Genomic DNA, 27919 nt, shown 5'->3' on the forward strand with positions numbered 1-27919 from the left:
GGATTAAAGTCTTAATCCTACAAGTCCCTAAGGTGATCTGTTCACCATTTATTCCTAGTCCTTTTAAAGGTTTATAATCTTTCCAATATGATTTTGGATAAATCCTAGAATTAGCTAAATTAATTCTTGAACCAGTATCTATTAAAGCATGAAACCATTCTGCCTTGTGTTTATAATATGGTATAATCACTTTTATATGAACTATAAAAAGATTAGACATATCTTGGTATGTCTTGCTTAATTCATTCAATTGTTATGCTTATTTCTCTATCTCCTATGCAATAAGGAGAGAAATTCTCAAGAAAGTTCATCCATAATAATAAAAGACTTATTTGTGTTTCATAATCTGGTTCTATGAAAAAAGAAAAGTTGAATTCTATTCCTTTTATTTTTAATGGTATTTCACAATATTGACTTAATGTCTTTCTTTCTCCATTAAATCATACATAGGTATGAGGTTCAACAAGAAATTTTCTTTCTAAATATTTAATCATTTTGGCATATACATAAGATTTTGCATATAAATATTTAATCAACAAGAATTTTTCAAGGATAGCAAAAGTCTCATGCCATGATTTTCCATTATCATATTCGATCTTAATTTTTAGATTTTCATTATGTTTTCTAACTGTGGCTAATATTTCATGTGATGGTGGTATCACAAGATGGCTACATTTAGTCAAACTTTGGGTTCTACTTAATTATGGTACTCTTTTGGGTATACAGAGTGATCTTCTATGTCCTATAATGATTCTTTCTTCTGGAGTATATTTTATAGAATTAGTAGTATTTCCTCTAATCATAGTAGGTTGGTTACTTAGATCCATTTCTCATTCTTCTAGTAAATCTATTTCTCTTAAGATTTCAAGAGATTGTATCTTCCCTACTTTATTAAATAATTTATCTATTTCAATAAAGTCTTTATCAACAAACATTTCACTATTTGCTAAATTTGTTAAAGCATATTATATGGCATATGTTATGCTTAAAGGTGGCCAATGGGTCGGGTAGCACGTGACACGACACGTGTCCGTACAGCACGGCACGACATGAGCACGTTTTGGCAAGGCATGCGGCACGGTACGACACACACGTGGGGTAGGCCGGACTAAGATTTTTAGGCACGTGAGCCTTAAAAGCACGGCACAATTAGTAATGAACCAAAACACGGCATGCGAAAAGGCACGTAATAAGCAGCCTTTATTGGTGGGCTAGCACAAGACCCGTTGGCCATCAATAGCACGTGAGCCAAAGTGTATCAAAATAAATGTTTTTAATAAGAAGTAAAAATAAAATGTTATGATTTTACAAATATTTTAAAATTAAAATTTTTAATATATTTTATTAAATTAATTTAAGTCTTAGTTTAAAAAAATTCTAATTGTTTTATGTTTATAATTTATTAAATGAATAAATAAATATCACGATTTTATAAATGATATATCAAATTTTACGACAATTAACATTTCATTTATGAAATCGTAACTTAGTTAACGGAGATATATTTTATTTTTGATTTGTGAATAAAATATTTTTCATATTTATATACAAAAATAAAATTATGAATGAAATATTTTTTATTTTTATGATAAATTAAAAGTTGCATTTTCATTCAATGGAGTTCAAGTCCAATTATAATATTAATAGTTCAAATAAAATTAGGTGTAATTTGTCTCACTGTAGTTCAAATATTATTGTTGTGTTATAATTGAATTGATAATCGTGAAATTAAATATTTAAATATATAGTTGCAAAATTGTGATAAACTGATAATAAAATGTTAATTGTGTTTTTAATAATTAATAAAAGTTATTATTATTATTATTATTAGATGGGTTGATGGGCTTGAAAAAGCACGCTAGTCACGTGGGCTTGAAGTAAAAAAAAAAAAGAAAATTTTGATGGGCTTTTTTGGGCACCGCCCGAGCACTGCACACGTGGGCTCGTGCTGTGGGCTGTGCTGGGTTTAATAATAAAAATCTGTGGGCCCTCACGGGCCTTGGTTTTGATGGGTCGTGGTAGCACAACACGGCCCGTTGGCCACCCTTAGTGATGCTATATGGATAAGACCCATCATGCATTATATGAAAGTATTTAAAATCATGACATAAGGTTAATGTCTTATTTATATTTTTGTCCCTAAGACTTATAGAATATTTGGGATATATCTTAAATATCAATTTTTTATAACTCAAGTTTTCTTGTATTATTCCAAGTACATGTTTTCGATATTTTATTCTATTATCTAGTACTGCTAAATTTACCAGACTATCTATTACTTCTTGAAAATGAGCTTTTATCATGACCTAAATTCCTCCAATATGAATATATCCAATTTTAGGTCTATCGCTGGATTTTATTTTACTGATTTTAGCTTCTATATCAGATTTTAATAATAATGGTATATTTGTATTTTCTTTAGCATGCGTAATTTCAATAGGTTCTTCTCTCATGGAGAACCTATCTTATGTAATTGAATTTCTATCTTATTTAATTTATCTTCAATTGAATTTTTGTTTATGATATGGATGATTTTGTGTTTTAATTTATCTTGATCTTCAATTTTGAAATGTTTTATTAATTGTTTGATTGAATTAAACTCTTCACTCATGTGATCTCCCAACATTTTAAAATGTCTTATATTTTCAGCATTAAAACTTTTAACTTAAAATATTTCATTTGCAGCTTCTATATCGTTTATAGTTAAATTAGGGTTTCCTAATTTATTTAATAAATACAAAGAAATTCAGTTCAATTGATTATTTCCCCACATATCAAAATCATTCACTAAATCAAATGGTTGAAATCTTCCATAAGTAAATCTTCTATGCCTATAGTTAGAAGGTAGTAATCTATTGGTTTCAATGTTTTGAGAAATTATCAATTGTTCTGGTAATTTATTCATAATACCATCTGTATAGTATCTTATTATATTCTAACAAGTATTTATGACATATAATATTTCTTATATCCGTAGGAGTATTGTTTTCCTCTAATCCTTTATGTATACAACAAAGTTTATACATAATTAAATCTTTATATCCTATCAGCACGTTGCTAGAAGGATAGTATTTACTCCTGATCCTTTTATTATTCCAGTTATATTCATCTCTTTGTTTAATATTTAAAAATCCATTATAATCAATTACAAGTTCGTCTATGTAATCCTCAATAGAATTAATATTCCATTGTTTCCATGAAAAATTATTTCTATATACTTCTCTCCTAATCGTGAATAAGAGAATATGCTCAATGTTTAAATTTCTATTCTTTATTACTATGAGTTCTCCAATTCTAAATTCATGAGCTCTAGATAAATAAAATTGTTTTAATTGTTTATCATCTAATATATTAACTTCTGAATAATAATATTGTTTATGTCTAGTTATGTTATCCTTAATTATATTACTATCACTAGATTATATCCTCTATTATTAATAAAATAAACAATTGTTTCTTCCATTTTTATATTTTGAACTAAAAACTTGGCTCTAATACCATTTTTGCGGACAATTGGATCCGCCTATATTATCACTGTGGTAACATACCACACTTTTTGTCTCCATCCTAAACTGCCGTTGGATGTAAACTGAATGAATCTAATGGTCGAAAAAGAAAAATGGGTAAATGTCTATTGCCGGTTGTTGAAAGATATTGTATGAAATTTAATAATTAAACAAAGGAAAAAAATGTTAAATAAGCGTCCACGTATCTTTAAACAAATATTGACTCTGGTTTGAGAGGCCTTCATCAAAAGATTTTTCACACCCCAATTAAGATCATCGAAATCTTTTCCACCCCCAGAAAATCTGATAATTGAATTGTTTTTCACCCCCAGAAATCACGATCAATTTCCCCTAGAAATTGCTATTGTGAAGTTTAAAGTTTTGGTGTCTGCTGATAAAGTCAGAAATGATGCAAGTAAAATTCACGGCGGATACATGACAACGGCAACCAACTGGAAAAGATATTGGGTGGTGGTGGAAGTTTAGGAATTAGACACATTAATTTGCCTTAGAACAGAGTCAATTTCTCACGTGCACTTGATCTATTGTTGTGCCGCTGGAACAGAGGCAGCAAGTAATTAAAAAGAAAAAAATGTTTATTTTTGTTTGCAACAGTATGGCAATGGTAATTTGCTTAGGAGTGTCGGTAATGTTTATTTGTTAGAATAAGTGAAGGCGAGATTAGTAACAAGTACTGCTTGTTTAATTTGATTGCAATAAGCATTACGATTATGTAGAATGAATGATTGAGAAAAAAATTCCTTGGAGAAGATTTTGTAGAATGATTGGGCTATTATTTTGCAATAAACTGTGAAGGTACATATTTCTTTCTTTTTGTAATGGTTAAATGTAACCATATCGATGATTCAATTAACCTTGCTTGGTTATTATTTTTATTTTATTTTGTTTTTTGTGTTATCTGCTGGTGGCCAATTATGTATGGATGACATTGGGGTTATGAATTGTTAATTTAGTTTTGTGAATGGGCTGCACCTAGCTGAAGAAAAAAATGAGTTGCTTGGCTATAAAAGCAAGCATGTTCATGCGCTTTGGGAATGTACCCCCTTGAAATGCTTTGTATACTTGGTAAAATAGGCTATCTATCTGTTACAGAAAATGAATAAATTTTCATGTTGACCATGTTCTTTATGGGCCATGAGTTGATGTTCATGATTGTTTTATATTGTTGGACTGCCATGTGGGGTTCTGTTAAGAGAAGGTTAGGCTCTACCAGGTAGTCACCTTATGGCTCAACATTTTTTTCATAATGTTCCCATCACATGAGTCTGTTTGGACAAGTTCTGCCTGTTCAACATGTAGTGTCTCCGAAGTCTATCTTACTGTTTGTGTGTGAGGTGTTGCCCTCTCCATTAGTAGCAAGGAGCCAAGGACATGGCTGTTTGCAGGTGTTCTTAAATTAAGCATGCATTTGGAACATGTAAAAAAGAGTGCCTTTCTCATGGCATGCAGAGGAAAACACCCATGAGAAGAATTTAGCAGTAAACATATTATAAAGGGCATCTGATTTTATTCTTGGATGATGATATGGTTCTGAGCTGTTTTTATGATTATATTCATAATCATATTAGTTAAGCTTACTGTAAACAAATTTCAATTAAAAGGAGCCTCCGATTTAATTGAAAATTCTTCATCATTGGTTATTGGCGCTATTAATCACCGATGGATGCAAATTTTTCTTTATTCTAATAAATGGCGTTGCCTCTGTTGATTAGATGAATGCTGTCTCATATCAAAATTTTTTGTTTCTGAATGGTTGGCAGGCTGTCAAGGAGATTTATGAGATTGTTCCAGCTCGAAAATGGAGAGCAGAGGAGAAACAGATTAATAAGATAGTTTTTATAGGTAATCATCTAATGGTGTTGCTGTATTATTTTTCAGTAAAATCCTTCCCACGAAAAAAAAAAGAAAAAAAGAATTTTGTTTGAGCTCTTTCCCTCCCTGCTGCCCTCATTTAAATTTTTGTTGTAATTTCTCTGGTAGGTCATCATCTGAATGGAGACATTCTTGAAGATTCCTTCAGAAGTTGCACGTTAGCAACTATTTAACTAACAGTGAGAAGCATTCCCATGATATTTGCTATCGTGAAGATTCAATTTAGTGAAGATTGTTATTTAGTCCAATTATAAATAATTGAGCTCAAGGAGTTGGGCCATAAAGTACATACCAATTTTACCTGTTGAATAGACTTTTTCACGTAATTGGAATTTTATTAGTTTTAGTAGCAGCATGTATTTTATAAATTATCAGTGGTCACCTCTTCCACTTTAATTCAAAATTTTTTTTTCACTTATAAATGGAGAACCAGTAGATGCTTAAATCTTGATATTACTAAAAGTAGGGAATAGAAATGGTATTGCACTCGGGAGTTGCCGGCATCAAACTGCTCTGAATCTTCATAATCAAATGTTGCCCAAAGGAGACACAAGCAGAATTTATTATTTCCTACTTCCATTAGCAAACATAAAAGATAATCTTAATTTCTGTTTAAAAGATAGCACAAGAGCTCAACGGAAACAACATGAATCTCTTTCTTATTTTATACAACTGACAACTGGGAACTTTTGAATCACAGTTCAAGTGATATTTTTGTAGGCTGTTGGATTATTGAATATTATGTAGTTGTGCCCTTGATGGCCATTGTTCTGGTCATGATGAATGCAATTTCAAGAAGCTCGTGCCTGTATTATACATTGGAAGATGGTAAAATGCTTATAGCGACTTCAAGCATGATTCCATCTCATTATACTTCAAACTTGGGCGACTTGTTACTAGGTTCTTGTTAATTAATTTAATTTAGCATACATTATAATGCTGGGAACTTGTATAATGCAAAATACTACGTCAATGTTAAATAAATACATGGTTTAAACGGAAATGGTAATTGAAGTAAAAGGCCATAGGAGGATGTTAATAACATTGCCGTATAAAAAGGTAATAAATTACCTCTTGTCAGCAATGGATTGCCTTAGTCAGTAATAACAACAAACTTCAACAGCCTAGACACCAAAAAATATCGAAGATGAAGCATGCAGTTCACAGACAAAGTTAGTTTATATGTTGTTAATGCACACTGTAGTAGAGCAAACTGAATGACCATGGTGGTAGATATCAAAAGTTAATTTAAGAGATAGTCATTCTAGGAAATAATCACAATCTTCCTCCATCCGAAGACAAACAAAAGGCAATTTAAAGATCCTACATATATAACAAACCAAAGACAGTCATTTGAGGAAAGACTCAAAAGCTTCCTCTATCTGAAGACAAGCGGAAGGCCATTTAAAGATCCTACATATATAACAAACCAAAGAGACAGTCATTTGAGGAAAGAATCAAAAGCTTCCTCTATCTGAAGACAAACGGAAGGCCATTTAAAGATCCTACATATATAACAAACCAAAGAGACAGTCATTTGAGGAAAGAATCAAAAGCTTCCTCCATCCGAAAATCAACAAAAGGCCATTTATAGATCCTACATATATAACAAAACATTATAATGAAACATAGAGAGTTGAACTGCAAAAGGCTGATGTGGATTTCATCCAGCCGATCCAAATTGTTATCACATGCCTGCATAATAACACACACAAAAACAAGGCTTTTAGTATCTTTTTCTTGAAGATAAATAAGATAGCTATGTAAGGGAAAATAAATAACTTACAAATATGTTCGCTCATCCCCACAACAAAGTGGGCTTTGTCATTAATTGATGAACCAACAAAACTTTTTAACAAATTACACTATTCTTACAAAGTAATTCCATCCAATTGTATTAGTTATGGACACAATTTAGATATTCCTTAGAAGTCCCAATTGTTACAGTGCACAATCATAGTGGAAAAAATCGACATAATAGCCAACAACATTACGTTCAAGCACGCATGCAACATCGTTACTTGTACAATAAAAAAAATTGGGGAAAGACCAACAAGCCAGCACAAGGATATTAATGAATCCCTGTATAATAATAATGCTCGAGGATGGAAATAACAAAAAAATTTCCGACATAACAATGATGACAAAATCCTTTAGTGGTGGGTGCAGTGGACCGCCATGAAGATTGAATTCATGGTAGCGACATCAGAAATATGTATTGACAATGTAAAGTTGTGAATGCATATTCAGCAATTAGGAAAATAAAACTTACTTATACTACCATCGCTGGACGTGGATATCATCTGCATGCTATCCCTTTGTTCAACAGATCGAGTAACAGTTTCTTGTTGCGTATACTGCAACAAGTAAGAACTTAGTTCAGCTTTCGTGCCTAAATTAAACTTGGGAACATGTACTGTGAACAAGCACACTTAATTGAAGTAAAAGGCCATAGGACGACAAAATTGCTCCTGAGATTGTGAAGGATCCTGGCCCTGAATGTTCGTTAATTCTAGGAGTATGTATACACATCAAATCAGGAAGAAATTAAGGCTTCAAAAGATAAAACTTTCTAAGCATTTTGAAGACAAAATGGGATATTGTAATCACCCGTTTTATTTGGCAGCCTAGACAGGTAATCCAACATAAGGCTGAAAGTCGCTGACCATTCACTTAATCGATAAATCACAAGAAATAGCTAGCGGTTTCTTAATTGACCTTGGCCTAATTGCTCTAACTTCTCGGACAAAAAAACAAAAGTTTGGATTTTGAACCACTAAAAATTAATTAGTTCTCCTAACCGGGCGCATTTCGAATATGAAATTATTAATTAAGTTCACCTTGCTGATTAATTTGATTTGTTTGAAACGGTTCATATTTGAGGCAAGAAACATGCAATTGCATAGTTATATATTGACAAGCACAGGAGACATATCTCTGGTGGTCTCTGGAGACATTACGGACAGATGAGAACAAATTAAACTCATCAAACTGGAAGAAGAATACAAAAGCAATTCGTCTTTCTAACACATGAACATAACCCGTCTACTAAGCTAATCACCGGTATTAAATATTTCGATCAAAATATTAAATTTGTAGTAAGGAGTTACCTGCTGCGTCCGATTGAAAGCCTCATCACCAAATCAAACACACATCTTTCCACTCTTTTTTTTTTCAATTAATGAGATGTGCCTAATTCCTAAAGTTTCAGCTCCGCCCGATCTCTGCTGCAATTGCCTGGCACAAATCTGTTTTCGCCTTTAATTTATCTGACGTTGTTTAGAAATACTTTCTCCTAGTACCACTGCGATTCCATTCGAAAAGATTTCAACAATTCATGGTTTCTGGCTAACATTTGGTTATGGGTAGGGATGACAATTGTACCCGCAAACCCGCCCAAACCCACCCGCCAAAACCCGCCCGTTGCGGGTAATTTTATCCGTTGCGGGCTGATTTAGTATTATAAATTAAAACCCGCACATGGATGCGGGTGGGTTTGGTATTAACCTTATACCCGGTGGATACCCGCAATAATTTTTTTCAAATATTTTTAATTTAATTTAAATATAAAAATATATAAAGAAAATAATGTAATTAATCAAATTACCAAATAGCCAAAGGCTCAAAGTTGTGTATGTGTGTATATGGCTCATCTCCTATTCTAAAGTCATAACCTAAAGAAAACTAAAGACATTTCCCTTCGAATTAATATTTGAAAATATTAATCTTAATTATTATTATAGGCATTGTGTTGGATGGGTGCTTATAGTGGTGAATAAAATGAATATCTTCTTTTGGATCTTGTTTTAAATGATAATATAGAATGTAATTATGATTTTTAGATATTAGTTTGTGCTTTTTAAATAGATTTGTGTAATTTATACTTAAATTTGAGAATTTGTATTGAATTGATGTGGAAATTTTACTTTTTCATTTACATTGTTTAAATATAAAATTGAATATGTTATATGGAATTTGAGGTTATTATTATAAATTTATATATTAAAAATTTGTGATTTTAAATACGGAAACTCGCAAAAAATCCGCCGGATACCATTGCGGGTTTGGTAATTGTTAAAACCCGCTACGTGGGTTTTTTAAAAAAAATTAAAACCCGCCGCGGGTTGCGGGTGGGTTTGGTAATTTAAATTTTGTGCGGGTTTGGATTTGGTAATGGCAAACCCGCTGCGGGCGGTGCCCATTGCCATCCCTAGTTATGGGCCGTTCAAAGCAAATCAATTAAGAGAAGAACGTGCACTTGTCTAGGTCTTTATTAATTGAATAAAGTTTCCCCCAGTAACTTGAAGCAACCGGCTGCTATTATTATCCACCGGCTCTTGTCAACCGTTGGATCGACTCATTTTAAATCCAACGAAGGTACTAAAAGAGGACAAAAAGTGTGGTACGTTACCACAGTGGTAACATAGGCGGATCCCAATTTTCAACCCAAAATCCAAGTAAAGATGTAAATGACTAATCTTCAAAATTTTATGAATACTTTACAATTTTGCTTTTTCAAAACACACGGTTTTGTGCTAGATGTTGTGAAATCTTTTGTAAGAATTTCTTTTTCCTAATCGTAGCCACAGGATAGAGGCGACGTATAGTGCATCCTTTAATTCAATTATTCCATTACTATGTCGCTCGTCTTTCACTAGCCTTTCAGCACTAAACTAAAATAAGAATTTAAGAAATGGCAACACACAATCTCAATATCAATATCTCCGGCCGCCTTACCCGTCATTTCTTTACTCCACTCCTCTTCAAATGGGCCGCTCCGATCCGTGCCCGAACCCGAACCCGAACCCGAACCCGTGTGCTCCCCATCCGTTGCTATCTTCGACGTGCCTCAAACTTCTCCCGGCGTTTCTCGGTCGTACCTTCAGCTGCTTCTGCTTCCGGCTCCCCAGGTCGGTGCTTTTTGTTGTTCTGTTCTGTGAGGCATTTTGTCGAACTGGTTGTGGGAATTGTTTTGTTTAACCAATTGTCTTCTTTTTGTGGACTTGCAGAGTGGAATATTGATGAGAGATTCGATGTTATAGTCGTTGGAGGAGGGCACGCTGGGTGTGAAGCTGCCCTTGCATCTGCTCGTTTAGGTGCTAAAACCCTTCTTCTCACTCTTAACATCGATAAAATTGCGTGGCAGGTATCTCAATATCACACTACAAAAAGTTGTTCTTGTTATATGCAATTTTTTTGAATTGGTTTTTTAAAAGTTTTAGAAAGATGTTTATATTGAGAAAAGTTACTTGCAGCCCTGCAATCCAGCAGTGGGTGGACCTGCAAAATCACAGCTAGTACATGAAGTGGATGCACTTGGTGGTGAAATTGGGAAGGTTGCTGATATGTAATATCCAAAAACCTTTTATATCTTCTTGGATAGTCAATTCAGCGGCTGCAGCCATATTGTCACTGCATGTGTTGGAAATTGAATGTCAGACAAATATTTGCATTTGGACAAACTCTTTACAAATTTTTATTTTGTCTGAAAGCTCAAATACTGCATGGTATAATAAGAATATGGTTGTAGCCCAAGTTTCTGGGAATAGTAGTTGATTTTGACATGTCTTGCTAACATCAGATGATTGAGGCTTGGAAAACAAGTGAACAATCTATCTAACATTTTCATAAGCTGTCTATAACTACAACTGCAAACTTTTGAGAAGGTTCTTCATCTGCGCTAATATTTTTATGGCCCTTAGACAGCTGCAATACTTCATTATCGTTATTTTGTGTCATTCATGATATAGCTTATAGAATTTCTTTGAGCACTTCATCTGTTTTTCCTTCTGTTTTTTGCTTACTTGCGACATCAGTTTTCCGGTCACATGCCTTATTTTCAAGTTGTTGCTTATGTTAGTACTTTCTGGTATTGTTTTCTTAGTTTTTGTTGTGGTCCCTTATATTTTTCTAGAAGAAGTTGAATTAATTTATTTCAAGCAACTGACATGCATTTTTATTTTGTGTTTTTATCTTGCTAAAAATTAACATTTTTGCTTTGTATTATAACAAACGTAACAGTGATTCGTCTTTGTAATTTAGGTGCTATTTACAAAAGCGTGTCCTCAATACCTCGAGAGGTCCTGCTGTTCGGGCATTGCGTGCACAAACTGATAAAAGGGAATATGCTATGCAAATGAAGAATATCGTGGAGAGGCAAGTAATTTCTTTCATCTTCCATCTTACACGATGTTGGTAGACTAAACTTCCAAATGAAAAGGTCCTGAATTGTATGAACATGGTTGTTGGAACTTGTAGCTATTTCTTTGAATGCTTCATGATGGAAAGAGAACTAGATAATCACTTTCTGCCTCCTTCAATAGAGAGTGCAAATCCTCAATTTTATTACCACATGAATGCTTAGATCTGGGGGAAATATATCATGAAATCTCAGGGTTTCTTTAACGTAGTACAGCTGATAATTTGATTTGCACACTGAACTCTACATAACAACCTCATAATTTCTGTATTTTGACATCGATGAAGGAATTTATTGTTTGTATGGCCTAAAAAATTTTGAAAGTTTTTCTGTATTCATGTTTAGTTATCTTTCAAAACTGTCATAGTGGCACTTTATAATAGTTCGTCTTGTCAAAGACATGAGGTAATTGTCAAATGTCAACTGTTGTCTGTCTGCTGAGTGAGTTTTTTTTTTTTTTTCCCTCCAATCAACACAGATCAATGTGGTTCATCTCATTTCTCTATTTTCTGCACCCCTGCATATTGGTGGGTGGGTGTATTCTGCTTGCTAACTCTTTGTTTTCACTCTACCATCAGCACTGCAAACCTATGTATTAGAGAGGCTATGGTGACAGATATCTTATTAGGAAAGAATGACAATGTAGAAGGTGTTTGCACATTTTTCGGGATGAACTTTTATGCTCCTTCAGTTGTCCTCACGACCGGCACTTTTATGAGTGGTAAAATTTGGGTTGGTAGAACTTCTATGCCTGCTGGTAGAGCTGGTGAGTCAGCTTCTCATGGACTGACTGAGAACTTGCAACGCCTTGGATTTGAGACTGATCGGTTAAAAACTGGAACCCCATCACGCGTTGATCTTCGAACTGTAGATTTTTCAGGACTGGAACCCCAGCATGGAGATGAAGAGGTTTTTCCATTTTATCCATTGTGTAGGTTGAGTGACATAAATTCTGCATGATTCATGATTTAAATCATGTTTGTCAAGTTGCTTCATAGAGTTTATAAGCATGCATTTCATGCCATTTCATGCTGGAACATGTTACACATATTTACCCTATTAACATTTTTAAAGGTGCTCTTTTGATCACATCATCTATTACATTTATCCTATTAACATTTATAGAGATGCTAGCTTGGTGATTTCCAATGCATGGATAGCTCTATAGTTGGTCTTAGAATTAACTGCCAGGTCATTTCTACTTATAGATATTAGGAGTGCTGGACATCCTGCTCCGTTGAGCAGGTTCTTGGGCATATTTGAGCTAACTTATTTGTTTAATTGGCAGATTACCTCTTATTGAAGTAATGTTCATGATCTTATCATGTTACGGTTATTATCCTTTGGGTGAAGCCTATAATTTTGAATTGCTTGCTTTTCTGTTATATTTTCCTTTTCTTCTTAGTTTTAAGCCTTGAAGACTAATGTTTTATCATGAGAATCTTGTCTTAAATATGAGTTGATAATTTACAGGTCAGCTGGTTTAGTTTTGATCCTGACTTTCATATTGAGAGGGAACAAATGTGCTGCTATCTGACACGTACCACAAAAAGAACCCACCAGCTTATTAAAGACAACTTGCATGAAACTCCCACTTATGGTGGATGGGTAGAAGCTAAGGGGCCTAGGTACTGCCCTGCCATTGAAGATAAGGTACAGTTCCTTATTGATGTTTTGTTGAATGCTGAGAATTTCTATTTTGCCGATCATTTGTCATTTGTTATTTAAGAGAATTTTGAGTGATTAAATAATGAAAAGGCACATCATGTAGCACCTGCTGATTTATGCACCTCCTTTAATCAGACAAAGGAGATCCTCTGCTTATTATACTGTTCGTTGCTGTTATGTACTTTTTGCTCTTTGCAATTGTCATGGTGCCGAAATCTTCTTGAAGTTGTCTCCTTTGTATTTAATTTCTAGTTCCACAATCATTTATCATTGATTCAAAAGTTGGTTTGCAATTAAACTTTGCAATTAACCTTTATTCAAAAGTTGTTTATCATAACATTTTTAGACCACATGTGCCCTTTATAGGAGCTACTTTTTCTTACCAATTCTGGTTGATTAAGATCAAAATCTCTACGCTTGTGTTTCTATTGGTAATGAAGTTCAACTGAATGTCCTCATAATTCCTTTTTCAATCTTAAGGTTACGTTAATTATCATTTGCCAAAGCCACAGTGCAGCAAGTCTTCAATTGGTTGTGCAGTTTTCAGTTTTTTATGTTTAATAGAGTCAAATAAATGATTCATTAGCTTATACACCCACATTTTCTGTGAGCTGATATTTATTTCTGCACCCAGCATATTTGTTTGCCGTTTTGTTTTAAGTTTAGCTTCTTTCTCTGTTATGGTTTTGTCTTTAAGTATGCATGACTGTCCAGCACTCTTCAGAGAGAGTTATAGACAAAGTTGTTGTTGGTTTTGCAGTCAGTGTTTCAGGGAAGAGATGGCATCAATTTATTGTTTTAGTCTCGATGAATCTCCTTGCATTGATTTAATGCAGGGGAGAAAATATCCTAACTATGTTAATGCTGTTTGAAATTTTTTTCTATTATCATGAGATATCTTGATACATCTTGACCTTTTTCTTGTTCCTTTTCCTGAGATATAATATGGCTTTAACATGGATTCTGAAAGAATAAGTAGTTTATTTTTGCTGCATTACTAATTCCAACGATCTCAAATTAGTTACGAGCACAATGCTTTTCCATTTACATATTACTATTAGTAACTTCAGTGTTTATCAGTTCTATTGAGTTGTTTTTTTTTTCCTTGTTTCAGATTGTGAGATTTCAAGATAAAGAGTCTCATCAGATTTTTCTTGAACCAGAAGGCCGTAATGTGCCTGAGCTTTATGTTCAGGTTTGCTACCATATTATCTTTTCTTTTCTCTGCGACAGGTTTAGCAACAAAGAGAGCCGGAAAAATGAAAAAAATAGACTAAAAAAACATTTAAGAATGAAGAATTGATTTTTTGTATGGCAGATTGAATATTTTTGTTTTCGTGTCAGCTATCAATTGTCTTCTTCCATGACAATGCGATGATGAAGTTTGAATTGTGCTACTTGTGTCCAAATTCTACTCTCTTGGAAATATGTACTTTGTTGGGTTTTGGAGTTGAGTATAATTACCTGTACTGTAAATGCTGTTGTTGCAGTAGGATGTCTATACGATAATTTGATAATCCATCATTACATCCCTGTCTGTGCATGCGTTATACAGTCCTCCTTGAAAGTCTGCATTTGGTTCTGCATTATTAAGCTTAGAATACAAATATTAATAATAAAATAAGAAGAATTCTGTTTCAAATAATGAAAACCATGAAGAGTCTAGAGAGCAGGTATGCATAGAAAGCAAAAATATGGAGAGACAGAGCAAAGCTTTATAAAAACAACTATCATTAACAGAATGACGTTTTGAACACCAGCGAATCACCCATACCTGTACACCACTAAGCAAAATGCTATACAATTAGATTCACACAACTCCTTTGCTGAATGTAGAAGCAAAAGATGTCTTGGAACTTCTTAGAAACTGTAGTTCAAAGTGAAGCAGAATTGTGAACTTTTTCCCACAGCCCATCAGAGTTGTCCTTACCTGATTTCTTAATGATATGATTGTTTCTTTCACTCCAAATCATCTAAAAAGGCACTAAAACCACAAATCTCAAAAAAATGTAGGCTTCTTTTTCTCTTGTAAAGCTTAGAATCCAGTTAAACAATACATTTAAATTTTCCAAAAAGGAAAGCTTGATAATATACTTGTGCTTGATAGATCAGTAAAAATTGACATGGCTTCTGTTGTACTCTAATTTCAGTATATGCATCTTCAGCATAATAAAAATGTGGGGTCAGGTGACAACGGATTCAAACAAGATTTTGATGATTTAATGTTTTGTATAGTAAGTTGTATTGGTTTAAATTTTTTTTGCCTGAATCAGTTGTTTAAATTTATGATTTATTAGACATGGATGATTTGGAAATGAAAATTCTTTGTGCGGACTATAGGTTAGCTAATTTTTATAATAATACCTAGCCTGTAACTTCTAGAAGTTGAAGTGTTCTAGATATCTTTAATTTCAAGCAAACCTTTTTCGGTCTTTAATAGGCTTCATCGGTTTTCTCAGTTTTTTGACTCCTAATAATAGTAGAAGAGGGAACTGTTTCAATCAAATCAAAGTTTGATTCAAATTTTAATTGAATTTTTAAGTGTTTTGGTTATGGAATTCATGTCAGTCCTAGATTTTTCTCTTTCTCCTTATCAGCATAACTGTTATAAGTTTCATATGTAGATGCTTTGTGCTTTGTATTATATGTAATCATTTTATTTCGTCACAGGGATTCTCAACTGGTTTACCTGAGAGATTACAGTTACCACTCTTGAGAACCTTGCCTGGACTAGAAAACTGCTCGATGTTGAGGCCTGCTTATGCAGTAGAATATGATTACTTGCCTGCTCATCAATGTTATAGGTCTCTTATGACCAAGAAAGTTGAGGGACTTTTCTTCTCTGGTCAGATAAATGGAACAACTGGCTATGAAGAGGCTGCTGCTCAGGTTTTATTTTTTAGAATAATGGAAAATTTGTAATAATTGCTTTATTTTGTACTATAAGCATGCTTAAAGAATGACTACCACGAGGCCAGAAAAGAACCTTTTGCTAATTTGTTTTATTTTTATTTTTATTTTTTCAATAAGCAAGTCTGTTTTAAATATGTTTATTTTGTTTCATAGGGCATTATTTCTGGTATCAATGCTGCTAGGCATTCAGATGGCAAGTCGCTAATTGTTCTAGAGAGGGAAAGCAGTTATGTTGGGACTTTAATTGATGATCTAGTCACTAAGGACCTTCGCGAGCCTTACCGCATGTTGACAAGGTAACCGGCTGAAAGTGTTTCATTACCATGTTTAATGATTATTGATGCCTTTTGATTTGGGTATCAATTTTTATGATGGGAAATTCTATGTTTGAAAAGGCAAGTTGATTAATTGATTGAGGTTATAATCATTTTTGTTGTTTGCACCTTATAGGTGGTCGCATTTCTTCTCTTAAACAAAAAAATTGCAAAAATTTATGGTAGTTAAATAATTTTTATGCCTCCTTTATGAAAATATAATATGTTTTCAATAACCAAAGAATTTCTTCCAAGTATCGGGTGTTGTAGGAACAAAATAATAGATATAGAGAACAGAAATGGAGAAGAAAAGATTAGAAAGAGATTCAAGAAAGGGATCCAGCTATGGTACCACAGTTGAACCATATAGCCCCTTTTGACTTTTGTGACTTTACAACTAAAAATTTCATTAAGCACCTTACACTTTCTCTTATTTGCAAAATATATACAAGTACTATGGTACTTTCTACTTACTTACATGGCCAAAATTCAATTTAGCATCTTGCACTCTTTTTAATTTGCAGTTTTTTTATAAGTATTGAAGTATTTTTTGTTTACATCCAAATTACATTTATAAGCATGAAGTGCTCTATTAAAAAAGCATCTTATTCTTTCATTCTCTTATCTTAGCAATAGTTATCTATATTTTTATGGGTAAATTTGGTTGTTATTATCCAAATAAATTAATTATTATTATCCAAATCAAATATATTATTTATTACTAATCTAATTTTATTATTAGAGAAGTCATATGTCAACCCAACTATTAGTTTTTGTGATGAATTGGATGGTTGACAACAAGTTGACTTTTTGTTTAGAAAAAAAAAAGGACAATAAATTGATGGTGAAATTATTGAACCCACAAAACTGCTCAACGCAACTATTTCTCACCACACCCTTCATTAATTTTTAGAAAACCATATTTTTACTTGAATATTCAGCATAATTCCAGTTTTCTTCTTCTCCTTCCCCATTGAAACAAGTGATACCAACGAACACCATTGCCCTTAAACTAAAGTTTTAATCCTGCAACTTTAATAACAAATTGAACTCATTCACCCATGAAATCAACAGCACAAATAAACACAAATGACTTTGACAAGTTAGAATTCTTTTCATTTGCAACATATGGAGATTAGACCTATATACTACACTGCAGAAGATCCATAAATTGAGTAGAATTTTAATTCTCATTTAGATAATTGAAAACTTTGACAATAAAATTATGTTAGGATGACAAATAAAAAAAAGTAGAATTTAGGAAATAGATAAATAAGCGTTATTGAATGGTTAATTGGTTATAGAAATGGATGTAGAAAATAAAATCATTTCATTTAATAATAGAGTTTGTCTTTAATTCGTAAGTTATTCTATGGGTATTATATTAGTGATAATTTTATCTTTTTTAAAGATGGGTTTGTAGAGTATTTTGATGGGTTCAAATATCCTACTTAAAGTTTTATGTATCATTTTATAAACTCATCTTAATACCCAATATACCCTTACAAACTAATTCATGCATGATTTTTTTCAGGCAGCTGCTAAGTTTCATATGTTACATTATATGGAACTTATAGTTGACCCAAAAGTAGTGTCCTATGACCCTCTAGTTGTTGGACATGCAACAATTCAGTCATGCAAAAAAAACCTGATCTTGGGTTTATGTAAGTTAAAGATGATGTAACTTAGCAAAACTCTTTTTTAACTTTTTTTTTCTCGATTGTTTTTGCCTCTTCGTCCTCTATCTCTCCGACCCTTTCCCATCTCTCTCTCCAGTCTTTTATTTCTTCATACCCAAAGTCCAAATCCTTTATCTTCTTATGGAATTCTTTTTCTTCCCTTGTATTACGAAGGTATTATCCTAAACTGATATAAAACATATGAACATTATGCATAAATTAAATGATAATAAAATTATTGTTCTAATCATCAGAACAACTAAATTTAATGAAACTAACATTTGTCCATCATGGCCTAGCTGTATTGTCTGAACCAAGGAAAGATATTTGGTTGTTTGAATCTGAAAAAGCTTAACTAAGAGCATTTAATTCTAATGAGCTTTACCAGTGACAAAGTTTTTACCAGATGAATATGCCCGTTGACGGTAGGAGAAGAAGAACGAAAAAACAAAAAAAGAAGAGCATAAGGTGATAAATGAAATTTAACTATGTATTTAGACAAAAATTTCTTTAATACTTATGAGGAGGCTCTCAATGAAATTTTCAGTTGTTAAGTCACAAAAGACAAAAGTGAGGTTATGGTACAACTGTAGGTACCATAGCCAGATCCTCAAGAACGAAGATACAGAAGTTAGAGATTATCTTCTTGGCCAAAATAGGATAGAAATGAGTTGATGACTTTTTCTAATTCTTTTAAAGTCTTCTTGACTGACTACTCATCTCATCTTCATTTTTATTCTCTCATTCATACCTGTTAAAACCACAGTTTATGGCTATAAATCTTCTGGTAAGGAGAAAATAGTAAATGCCTCGCTGCTCAATAGTGAGAATGGTGCCAATAAATGCACTTTGGCACTTTGGTCTCAGATTTTCAATTTTGCTGCAGTTTGGATTAAGTATGTCTTATATAAGGGAGGTACCCATGGTAGCAAACTTTTAACAAAAATTGTTTCTCAGTTTTAGATCATTGGATCAATATACATTCAGCAATTGAGATTGTCTTACCTGTGTAATTAAAGCACCATAATTAATACACATCAAGATGCAATCTCAACTGTTCAAAGTGTATCAATCCAATGGTCTAAAAATTTGTGTGAAACATTGTGTGAAAATGAGTGCCCATGATTCATTCAGCCACACAGATAACAACCCTTTTCTTTTAACAGGTTTGGACTGAGTTTAAGTTTCTAGTTTTTAAACTAATTAATAAGCAGTGAACACCGCCATCAATTTTAAATTATTCCCTCCTCCCCCCACTCTTCTCCACCCCCCCAAATTGTATTATGCTACATGTTTGGTTAAAATTAAAGTATAACATGTCTTTATCATTTTCCCATGTGTGTAGCGACTTAAATAAGGGCATCTTTACTGACACTACTATTCAAAGGCATGCCTACTGAATAGAGATGCCCTTTTAGTCACCAGCTAAATAGAAGAAACTATGAAGGCATCTTATACTTTAATATTTAGCCAGACACGTATGAATGTTATCTTATCTCTTATCTTTTAAGAGTCTTAGTTAGACACATAGAAAAGATGTACGGTTTAACTCTTTACCGATAATACCAAGATGGTCTGCATAAATATAATCTCATTGAGCATTTCAATGAAGATAAAAATGGCTTAAAGTAAGAATGTAAATTGAGGATTCGATGATATGTTAGCGTAACTCTTAAGAATTTACACCAAAATTCTTTTGGATAAACATTTTTTATTTTAAAATTTTCTTCTGGATCTTTGATGGTTTTAAGACTTTGGCTTTTGGGTTTGTTTAAGCATGTGAAAGTTTAGCAGTGATGAGATTTGCACAAAAAGTTGCTCAAACGAAATGCACAAAATCACTAAAGAATATGAATATTTTTGTCTTTAGTGGTTTTGTGCAAATATCAGTGCTCAAAGTTTGGAGTTTTGATGTGAGACAGAAAAGAATAGGACAAGAAAGAAAGAGAAGATAGGAAAAAATAATTAATTATTAATGATGGGATCTACAGTTAATTAAATAATTTTTGAAAAACACAGAATTTCATGTATGTTCTAATCTTAATTATTGAATGATTTTTGATATGGTGGTTAGAAATTTGTGTCAAAAGTTGTGTAAAGGAATAGGGACTGCTGAGCTTGTTATTCTTATAATCTTATTTTATGTATATGTGTGCGCACATTCCCATTGGATTGATTTTCCATACAAATTGTAGCAAAATTATGGGCTTCCTGACTTAATTAAGTACTGTATATTTATATACTATTCTTATCTATTAGGGATATCCTTGGGATACCATAATAATGGTCAGTGGAATTTTTGTAGCTCACAATTCATTGTCTTTTGTGTGATAATAAAGCTTGCTGATGTCGACGAAAAAGTTGTCCTTTTATTACACAAAAGTGAATGAATACCCATTGGATTATCATTATGTCATGTTCTTTCTAAAAAGATATGGGAATCTTAATTAGAGAAGAAGTGTTTGTATCAAAGTAATGGAGTTTTAAATTAGCTTGTTGTGCATTTACAGTTTAGGGACAGAAAAATGCCCCACTGTGTAATGAAGCTGTGACTAGAAGGAGAATACTGTTGAAAGGTAACCATGACCACATTCTAAGAATAATGCCCCAGGAACTTAACATATAGAATGAATCCTAACAGAATGAAATTTGCATTGCATTCACTTTGAATAGTATGCATGATCTGTGGAAAGAACTATCCTAATGGGTGATGAATGCATAGATAGTGATATTATGTTGGTTCCCTACTTGAGACTATTCTGTAATATATATGATGTATAGGTAGAGACGGGTGTAGCCAGCATAGGACGCTTTAAAAAGTTTTTTTGATGGTTATCTTAAAAAAATATATTTTATTTATTATTTATAAAAATGCCCCAGGTGAATTGCAAAATTCTGAAAGTGCCACGTAATTTTAAAAAAATTTCATGCTGCCCCTAACTTAAATGTCTAATTCTAAATAATTTGATTAGCTATTATAATTTCATGAAAATTAATAAAGACAACAAGAGAACCGCCTTTATCAAATGAAATCCATTAAAATATCAATTAAAACAAATAAAATCTAAAACAAATATAAAATTTCAAAATTATATTATATTTTAAATGTGCCCCAGCCCAATTAAATTCCTGGCTACATCCCTGGGTAGAGATCCTGATAAAGCAAACTTCCTCGTTGCAGTTATTATTAATTTTACAAAAGGCGGTGCAGATGCTCTGGTTCTAGATTGTAATAGTATATTTTTAGTTACATAGTTTTATATCCTAAAGCTAATACAAGATTTATGCATACGTCAACATCTTTTAAATTAACCCATATGTTCATCTCATGTCATATTCTTGTTTTTTTCTCTTAGCCGCTCAGAACATCGATTGCTTCTTAGATCCGATAATGCTGATAGCCGTCTCACACCTTTGGGTCGTGAACTTGGGTTAATAGATGATAGACGGTGGAAAGTATACCAGGATAAGCTAGCTCGAGTTTCAGAGGAAAAAAGGCGATTGAAAACTGTGAGGATATCAGGTTTGTATTCTTCATTGCCCTCCTTGTGGATGGCAAATGATTGTGTCTTACCAGTGAGTGAGGGAGATGGAGAAAAATCTACAGAGGAGGGAATATGTATATTTTTTTTCCTCTCCTTTTACAAATAGCTGATATTGATTCCGGAAGAACTTCCTTACCGAGTATCTTGAATAAATGAATAAAAGAATTTTTGTTTTGGGGGGGGGGAACCGATTATCTTCCAGTAACTACCACCTGAGTTTTTATTTAATTAATTAATTATTTTATTTATTTTTTCAAAGATCTTTCATGATTACTAAATAAATAAAAAGACAGTAGATGGGTGAGGATTCTTTTTCTAGAGGTTTATTTATCTGTGAATAATATCCCCTCTCATCCATCATTGAATAATATTTAATTTGAGACAAAGACGGCATTTCCTGTCCTCGTGCCTGTGGATCTTGTCCTCAGGAACATCAGAAAAAGAGCTGCGTAAACTTCCAATTAACTGCACTTGTTTAAGCATGATTGCTTACTCATTGTTGTTAGCTTCAAGTTCTTCTATATACCATTCTATATTCGACTCACAACTTTAAACAGGCTCATATTTGATTTTCAGGTGGAGATTTGGCTGCTGATGTTACTCGATTGTCTGGTCAGCCAGTGAAGGACTCGTCAACTCTCGAGAGCCTACTGAAGAAACCACATATTCAATATGAAATACTTGATAAGCATGGTTTTGGAAATGGATTGCTAAGTAGAGCTGAGAAACAATGTGTAGAGATAGACATAAAGTATGAGGGCTTCATTGTGCGTCAGCAAAGCCAACTTCAACAGGTAGTAAGTTTTCATTTTATTTATTTATTTACTTTTTGGTGGATCCAAGAAGAAGTTCAATATTATCCATGCTTCATGGTATTTCATTCCTTATCTTCCATGGATGCTTATGTCAGCATCATCACGGCATGGTTTTGTCTATCTCTTAAGTTCTGTGCATTTTTTATGTATCTGTACTTGTAGATGGTCCATCAACAACATAGACCACTTCCTCCGGACTTGGATTACTATGCAATGACAACTTTATCTCTGGAATCACGTGAGAAACTATCTAAGGTGTGTAGCACAAATAATTTGGACCACTGCCTTTCTGTATTTGATACAACTTTGAGAATTAGTCACTTCCTTTCTGGACAGAGAACCAGTTCATTTTCACTTTGACAGGCATAAATTCTGAACCGATAATCCTGAGGTCACTTAGTGTTGCTGAAACAGTAGGCCTTTTCATTAAACATAAATGTTCAAATGCACCCATTTTTCACCATTAGGCATGTATTAACTGGTGACACGTATTTTAGGTTAGATTGAATGTGCATATATGCTTGCAGATTCTTTTAACTTTTTATGCATGTTGTTGCGTTGGGGACCAAGTGGGGTTGTGGATACAGGTCCTTACAAATATAATGAAGCCATGTTGAACATTTTTTAATGGAAAGATTTTGCAGGATAATGAATTATTCATAATGAGTTGAATAACCTTTGAACACATTCTGTACATCAACCTTGGCTCTTCAAAGGATGTAGCAAATCTGGTCGATACTGCGTAGTAATACCTGTCATCGAATTTTTTTTTGGAGAAAACTAACTTTTTAGCTGGTGGGTCGAATAGCTTGGAACAAAATTTACACTAATCTCAGTAGAGTTTTACTCCTGTTAAAGCTACATTTTTCTTTTGCTAAAAGAGTTGGAGAGGATGAAAGCCGGAAATTGTATAAGCTTCAAGTAAAGATGTAAGCTTCAAGTAAAAGATGCTTATGTCTTATTTGTGGAAGAAATATATCTTTTTGTTGTTATATGCTGGTGAGAAGGTAGATTTGTCTCGATTGAGATTGTGGGCTGCATCATTATTAGACCGTATAATTCTTCAAAACTATTGGTTGATGCTTTCAGGTCAGGCCACAGACGATTGGTCAAGCAAGCAGAGTGGGTGGAGTAAGTCCTGCTGACATTACTGCTCTTCTTATAATCCTTGAAGCCAACCGAAGGAAAGCTCAGGAACAGATGAGGCACCAAGTGCTGGCTTCAGTCCGGGCAGATTCAAATCAGCAATCTGAAGGCCCTTTGACAGAAACCATCAGCTCATGAAATGTTCCTCAGGGATCACTATCATTATGTTCAACTTGGGCAAGTGATATCATACATGTGAGTTTTTCAAATTTGGCATTGATGAATATCAACCAACGCGATCTGACTTTCGGCACTTTTTGGGACCTTTTTGGAAAGCAGCAAGTCATTGAAGATCCTTGTCTTATTGCCGACAAAAGTGGAAGTTGTCACAGTTAAAGCCAAGCCGGCTGTTGAAGCAATTGCAAAATATTAAGATTATGGGTATGTTGTCATCAAAGGAATTGAGCATCAGGTCCTCCCTCATGGTTTTTAAGAATGTTATTTCATGCCCCTTTTTTTTGGGAAATTTACATGGAAAGGTTAATGTAGATATTGTTCCTGTAGGAAATATAATTGTATTTATTAATGCTACTCCGCCATTCACTGATATATTTTATGTGTTATTAACTTTCTTTTGTTAGTGTAGCTCATTGATATGGTGATATTTATTTAATTTATAATAAAAATGAATAAAAATATACTTGAAAATAAGAGTAATATTATAAAATTATTTTGTTAGGGAATTATGGGTTATCATAAATAAAGTAGGAGATAAGTCATATATATTGATTTTAGTAAAGAAGAAATTAACAATCTCCCTCTTAAATAACTTAACGGTCACTAAAAAATATGGAGGACATATTCTAGACTGTTTTTTTGCATTTTTCAAGATAACTTACGATTGGATAATAATCATTTGTTTTATCCTATCTTTTCTCCAAAAGCCTGAAAGAAATGTTGTTGAAAATAAATATTTCTCTGATGACTCAAAATATTCGGCTATTCTAATGGGATCTAATAGGGTAACGGTCGGTGACGTGAGCCTCTCAGAAATGAGTTTTCTGCATTTGTGCATTTCAAAAGATATTTGCCGTCAAGATTAGCCATTTTTCTTTGTAGTCAATGAAGGATTTAAGCATAAAGCATTTGTGTTCATATCTTTTTCAATCCTAATTCTTTGGCGTTAAGGAAAAAAGCACACTTCTGTATTGCTTATTTATTTATTTTTTCGATCCCCTGTACATTTTGTAAAGAGATTTTACTAGTTGAGTCTTTAATATATTATAAACTCTCTAGTTTTTTAGTTTTTTTTTTTTTGACAAGTGTGAAGTTTTTTATCAATATGTTTTTTTGTTAACACTCTAGCATCAAAGACGAAAAGTTATTTTAAAATTTTAAGAGGGACCTAAAAAGCAAATAAAAGACCTAACTGTCAATATCTTCAAACTTATGATTTACACGTGAAAATGTTACTTAGAAATTTTGTAATTCCTCCATTAGTTGTTAGGTATTTACTCTTATAAAGATAAAATTTTGGAACACATAGCAACATATATATATATGTCTCATCTCTCTCTCCTCGTGGGTGTTAGCTAAGAGCTAGTTTGTTCACAAGCTCCATTTTTCCCGTAAACAACTTTTGAATACGTCCACCCTTCAATCCATGTATCATCGTTCAACATCATCAAAAGCAACAACGTACAGGGCGCGGTCCATCACATCATCATCATCATCATCATCATCATTCATCATCATGCATACTTTTTGATCTTTCCCTTTTGCCATTGTTACAAACTTGATTAAATTTCTGTCTTTGATCTTCAAACCAATACCCATTATCATCCCCGCCATGATTAGAATGGACCAAATGATCATAGCCCTACAGCAGAGTCGGTGTAATCTTAACATTATTGTTATTATTATTTGATGATATTCTCTCTCTCTGGGTTTTTTTTTTTTGTTTTTGGCCCCTTCAATAATATAAAATTCCAATATCCAAATGCCAGTTCTTGATCCCACGGCTGGATACGCTGCAATATGGATGGTATCTTGCTTTTTGTGTCTTTCTATTGCTGTCGGCGGCAGCTTTCTGGTAATGTACATGATTCTCCCTGAATCAGATTCAACATATTGGCTTCCAATTGCTGGGGTTACTCTTGTTTGCCTTCCTTGGTTGTTTTGGTTTTGCACGTGCTTTTATCGAATCATTTCTCGGCTTTCTGGGGTTCGGATGTCTATTGGTGGCGTTGCCGGTGGCGGCGGAGGTGGTGGCGGGTCATCAAGAGGAAGAAATATTGCGAGCTCCAACCATGGAGCTGGGAATGTCAATAATTATGGAGATTCTTCTGGGAGAGATAATAATAATAATCAAAATGCTATTGACAATAATGGGCAAGAAAGAAAAGAAGATTCCGTCCGTTCCCGTGAAAGTGAAATACCATTGACATCATCAATGGCGCCATGATATATATAGAAAAATTAGCTTAGCTAGTTAGAGCGAGAGAGAATCATATTGGAGCTGGCAATTATCAGCTTCATTTAACCATACAGGCAAGTGTTATGTTTCTATATGAACTCAGCTGATCAAGAATCAATACGGACTTATGTGATTCATGGTATAAAATTTGACGTTACAGGTCTCCATTTTATTAACTACAGAAAGCAAGATGTGAGAATCATATATATATATATATATATATATATATGTATAGAGATAGATTTTACATCCGCAGAAAGAAAGAAATTTGTTATTGAGAGAAATGCTTTGTTCAGCCAATATTGTTCTTTTTTTTTTTTTTTGTCTTAACTACGAGGTGGTTCTGAGTGGGTTTTAATTATGGGAGGTACTTTTAAGCCCGTACCACAACTCAAACTAATCCCTGCTCGGACTGGGTCGGCCTGTAAGGGGTAAAGTGCTGGCCAAAGTGGTGACTTCATACGAGAGCGGGGCTTGAACCGTTGACCTCTCTTAAGGAATGAGAGTGCCGAACCACTCACACCAACCAACTTTGGTTAGTCAATATTGTTCTTTCGTACTCCTCTTGGTGACGAGTTGTGGTTTCTGTGTAATTGTAAAGTGACGGATGCATTTATTCTTAACATTACCTGGTGAAGTCATGGTTGTTAAGTTGTTGCATATCCTTTGGCATTTTTCTTTTACATGTTTTCTTTTTTTCCTTTTTTTTTTAGTAGCTTTTGGTATTTATATATTCCATGCAAAAGTTTCTGATATTAAGTCACACAGAAAGTTAACTCTTTCTTTCTTTCTTAAGATAAATTTCATTATATGGTAGAGTGGAAGTAATATCTGGATATATAGCAGATTTGATTGATGCGTAAGGTTAATTACTCTTTCTGTTGTTTGTTTCTGGAGATAAATTTATAATCTGCTGGAAATATTATATAGATAGCAGATTTAGGGTCTATTCGGTATTACGGAGTTTTAACAAGTCACAGTTATAAATACTTATAGTCGTGCTTTTCAAGCTTTGATATGAAACTTATATTTATTAAGAGTCTCTGAACTGGTCTAAAATGTTATTCTAGTTTATATTTAATAAAGTTATATAGATAAACGAATGGGTTAAAACAATCCGGACACAAGTGGTATAATCGCCTCACAAAATATTTGTCAAAAAAATGATATATTAATAATTTTATTTTCTCATGGCTCTGGCTAAGTTACGTTTAACGTAACTTACGCCAGACACAACAACAGTGTATAGTAATGCCAAGACCCACTGCTGTTATTGTACCTGGCGTAAGTTACGTTAAACGTAACTTAACCGGCTCCTTTTCTCATTTGTATTTAGAAATTAGTCAGAATCTAGTCTTGCCATTAGTGCGGTCTATAATAATGATTAAATTTGATTGGACTCATGAAGAGCTCCAAAAAATTGTTGACTACATAAAAAGAGATTTTAAAATGAAAGATATGTAAAAAGTCAGGTATTACTTGTCTCGATCTATAGACCTAATGGTATCTTTATTCATTAAGATCCATTCTGTCCGAACTCCTAGTGATGATGAACAAACATGATGACGAACAAACACTTGCTTCTAAAGTATTGTATTTGAATGTAGTTTGTGCTTCAATGAATTTAGCACGATACACTAGACTGGACAATTTTCGTTAACCCATCACCTAAGTTTATTTAAGAACCAATTAAGCAATAATGGAATGATATTAAACATATTTTTCAGTATCCCCAAACAACACTTAGTTAATTTGAGATTATTTTATTCTTGAATTGATAAAAAATAAACTCTAAATCTTCCTGCTTATGCAACATGCAAGTTAT

At 33.2% G+C, this 27919-nt stretch overlaps 2 protein-coding genes across 3 annotated transcripts; both read left to right on the forward strand.

The window, feature by feature from the left end:
• The first annotated feature begins 9912 nt into the window (after nt 1-9912).
• On the forward strand, nt 9913-24211 carry LOC18042439 (tRNA uridine 5-carboxymethylaminomethyl modification enzyme MnmG). 2 transcript variants are annotated; one of them, XR_002905483.1, is made up of 14 exons: nt 9913-10309; nt 10409-10545; nt 10655-10746; nt 11442-11555; nt 12177-12507; nt 13072-13251; nt 14381-14461; nt 15937-16155; nt 16333-16475; nt 21529-21695; nt 22294-22511; nt 22695-22787; nt 23622-23873; nt 23958-24211. XR_002905483.1 is itself a non-coding variant. In XM_006432074.2 (13 exons), the coding sequence occupies exons 1-13, from the start codon at nt 10093-10095 to the stop codon at nt 23814-23816; spliced, it is 2187 nt and encodes a 728-aa protein (XP_006432137.2). In that variant the 5' UTR covers nt 9913-10092; the 3' UTR covers nt 23817-24211. The 2 variants fall into 2 exon arrangements, 1 of the variants encoding a protein (XP_006432137.2); XM_006432074.2 differs by having other exon boundaries at nt 23622-24211.
• Nucleotides 24212-25617: 1406 nt separating this feature from the next.
• LOC18042693 lies at nt 25618-26082 on the forward strand. The gene has a single exon (XM_006432076.1). The coding sequence runs from the start codon at nt 25618-25620 to the stop codon at nt 26080-26082; it is 465 nt and encodes a 154-aa protein (XP_006432139.1).
• Nucleotides 26083-27919: the final 1837 nt, after the last annotated feature.

The sequence above is a fragment of the Citrus clementina genome, unplaced genomic scaffold (genome assembly GCF_000493195.1).
Source record: "Citrus clementina cultivar Clemenules unplaced genomic scaffold, Citrus_clementina_v1.0 scaffold_5, whole genome shotgun sequence".
NCBI lineage: Eukaryota > Viridiplantae > Streptophyta > Magnoliopsida > Sapindales > Rutaceae > Citrus > Citrus x clementina.

Coding starts and splice junctions, on each gene's coding strand:
- LOC18042439 (XM_006432074.2), top strand. CDS start 10,093: ATGGCAACACACAATCTCAATATCAATATCTCCGGCCGCCTTACCCGT. Junction 11,556..12,176: donor ATGAAGAATATCGTGGAGAG/GCAAGTAATTTC, acceptor CTCTACCATCAG/CACTGCAAACCTATGTATTA. Junction 14,462..15,936: donor TGCCTGAGCTTTATGTTCAG/GTTTGCTACCAT, acceptor ATTTCGTCACAG/GGATTCTCAACTGGTTTACC.
- LOC18042693 (XM_006432076.1), top strand. CDS start 25,618: ATGCCAGTTCTTGATCCCACGGCTGGATACGCTGCAATATGGATGGTA.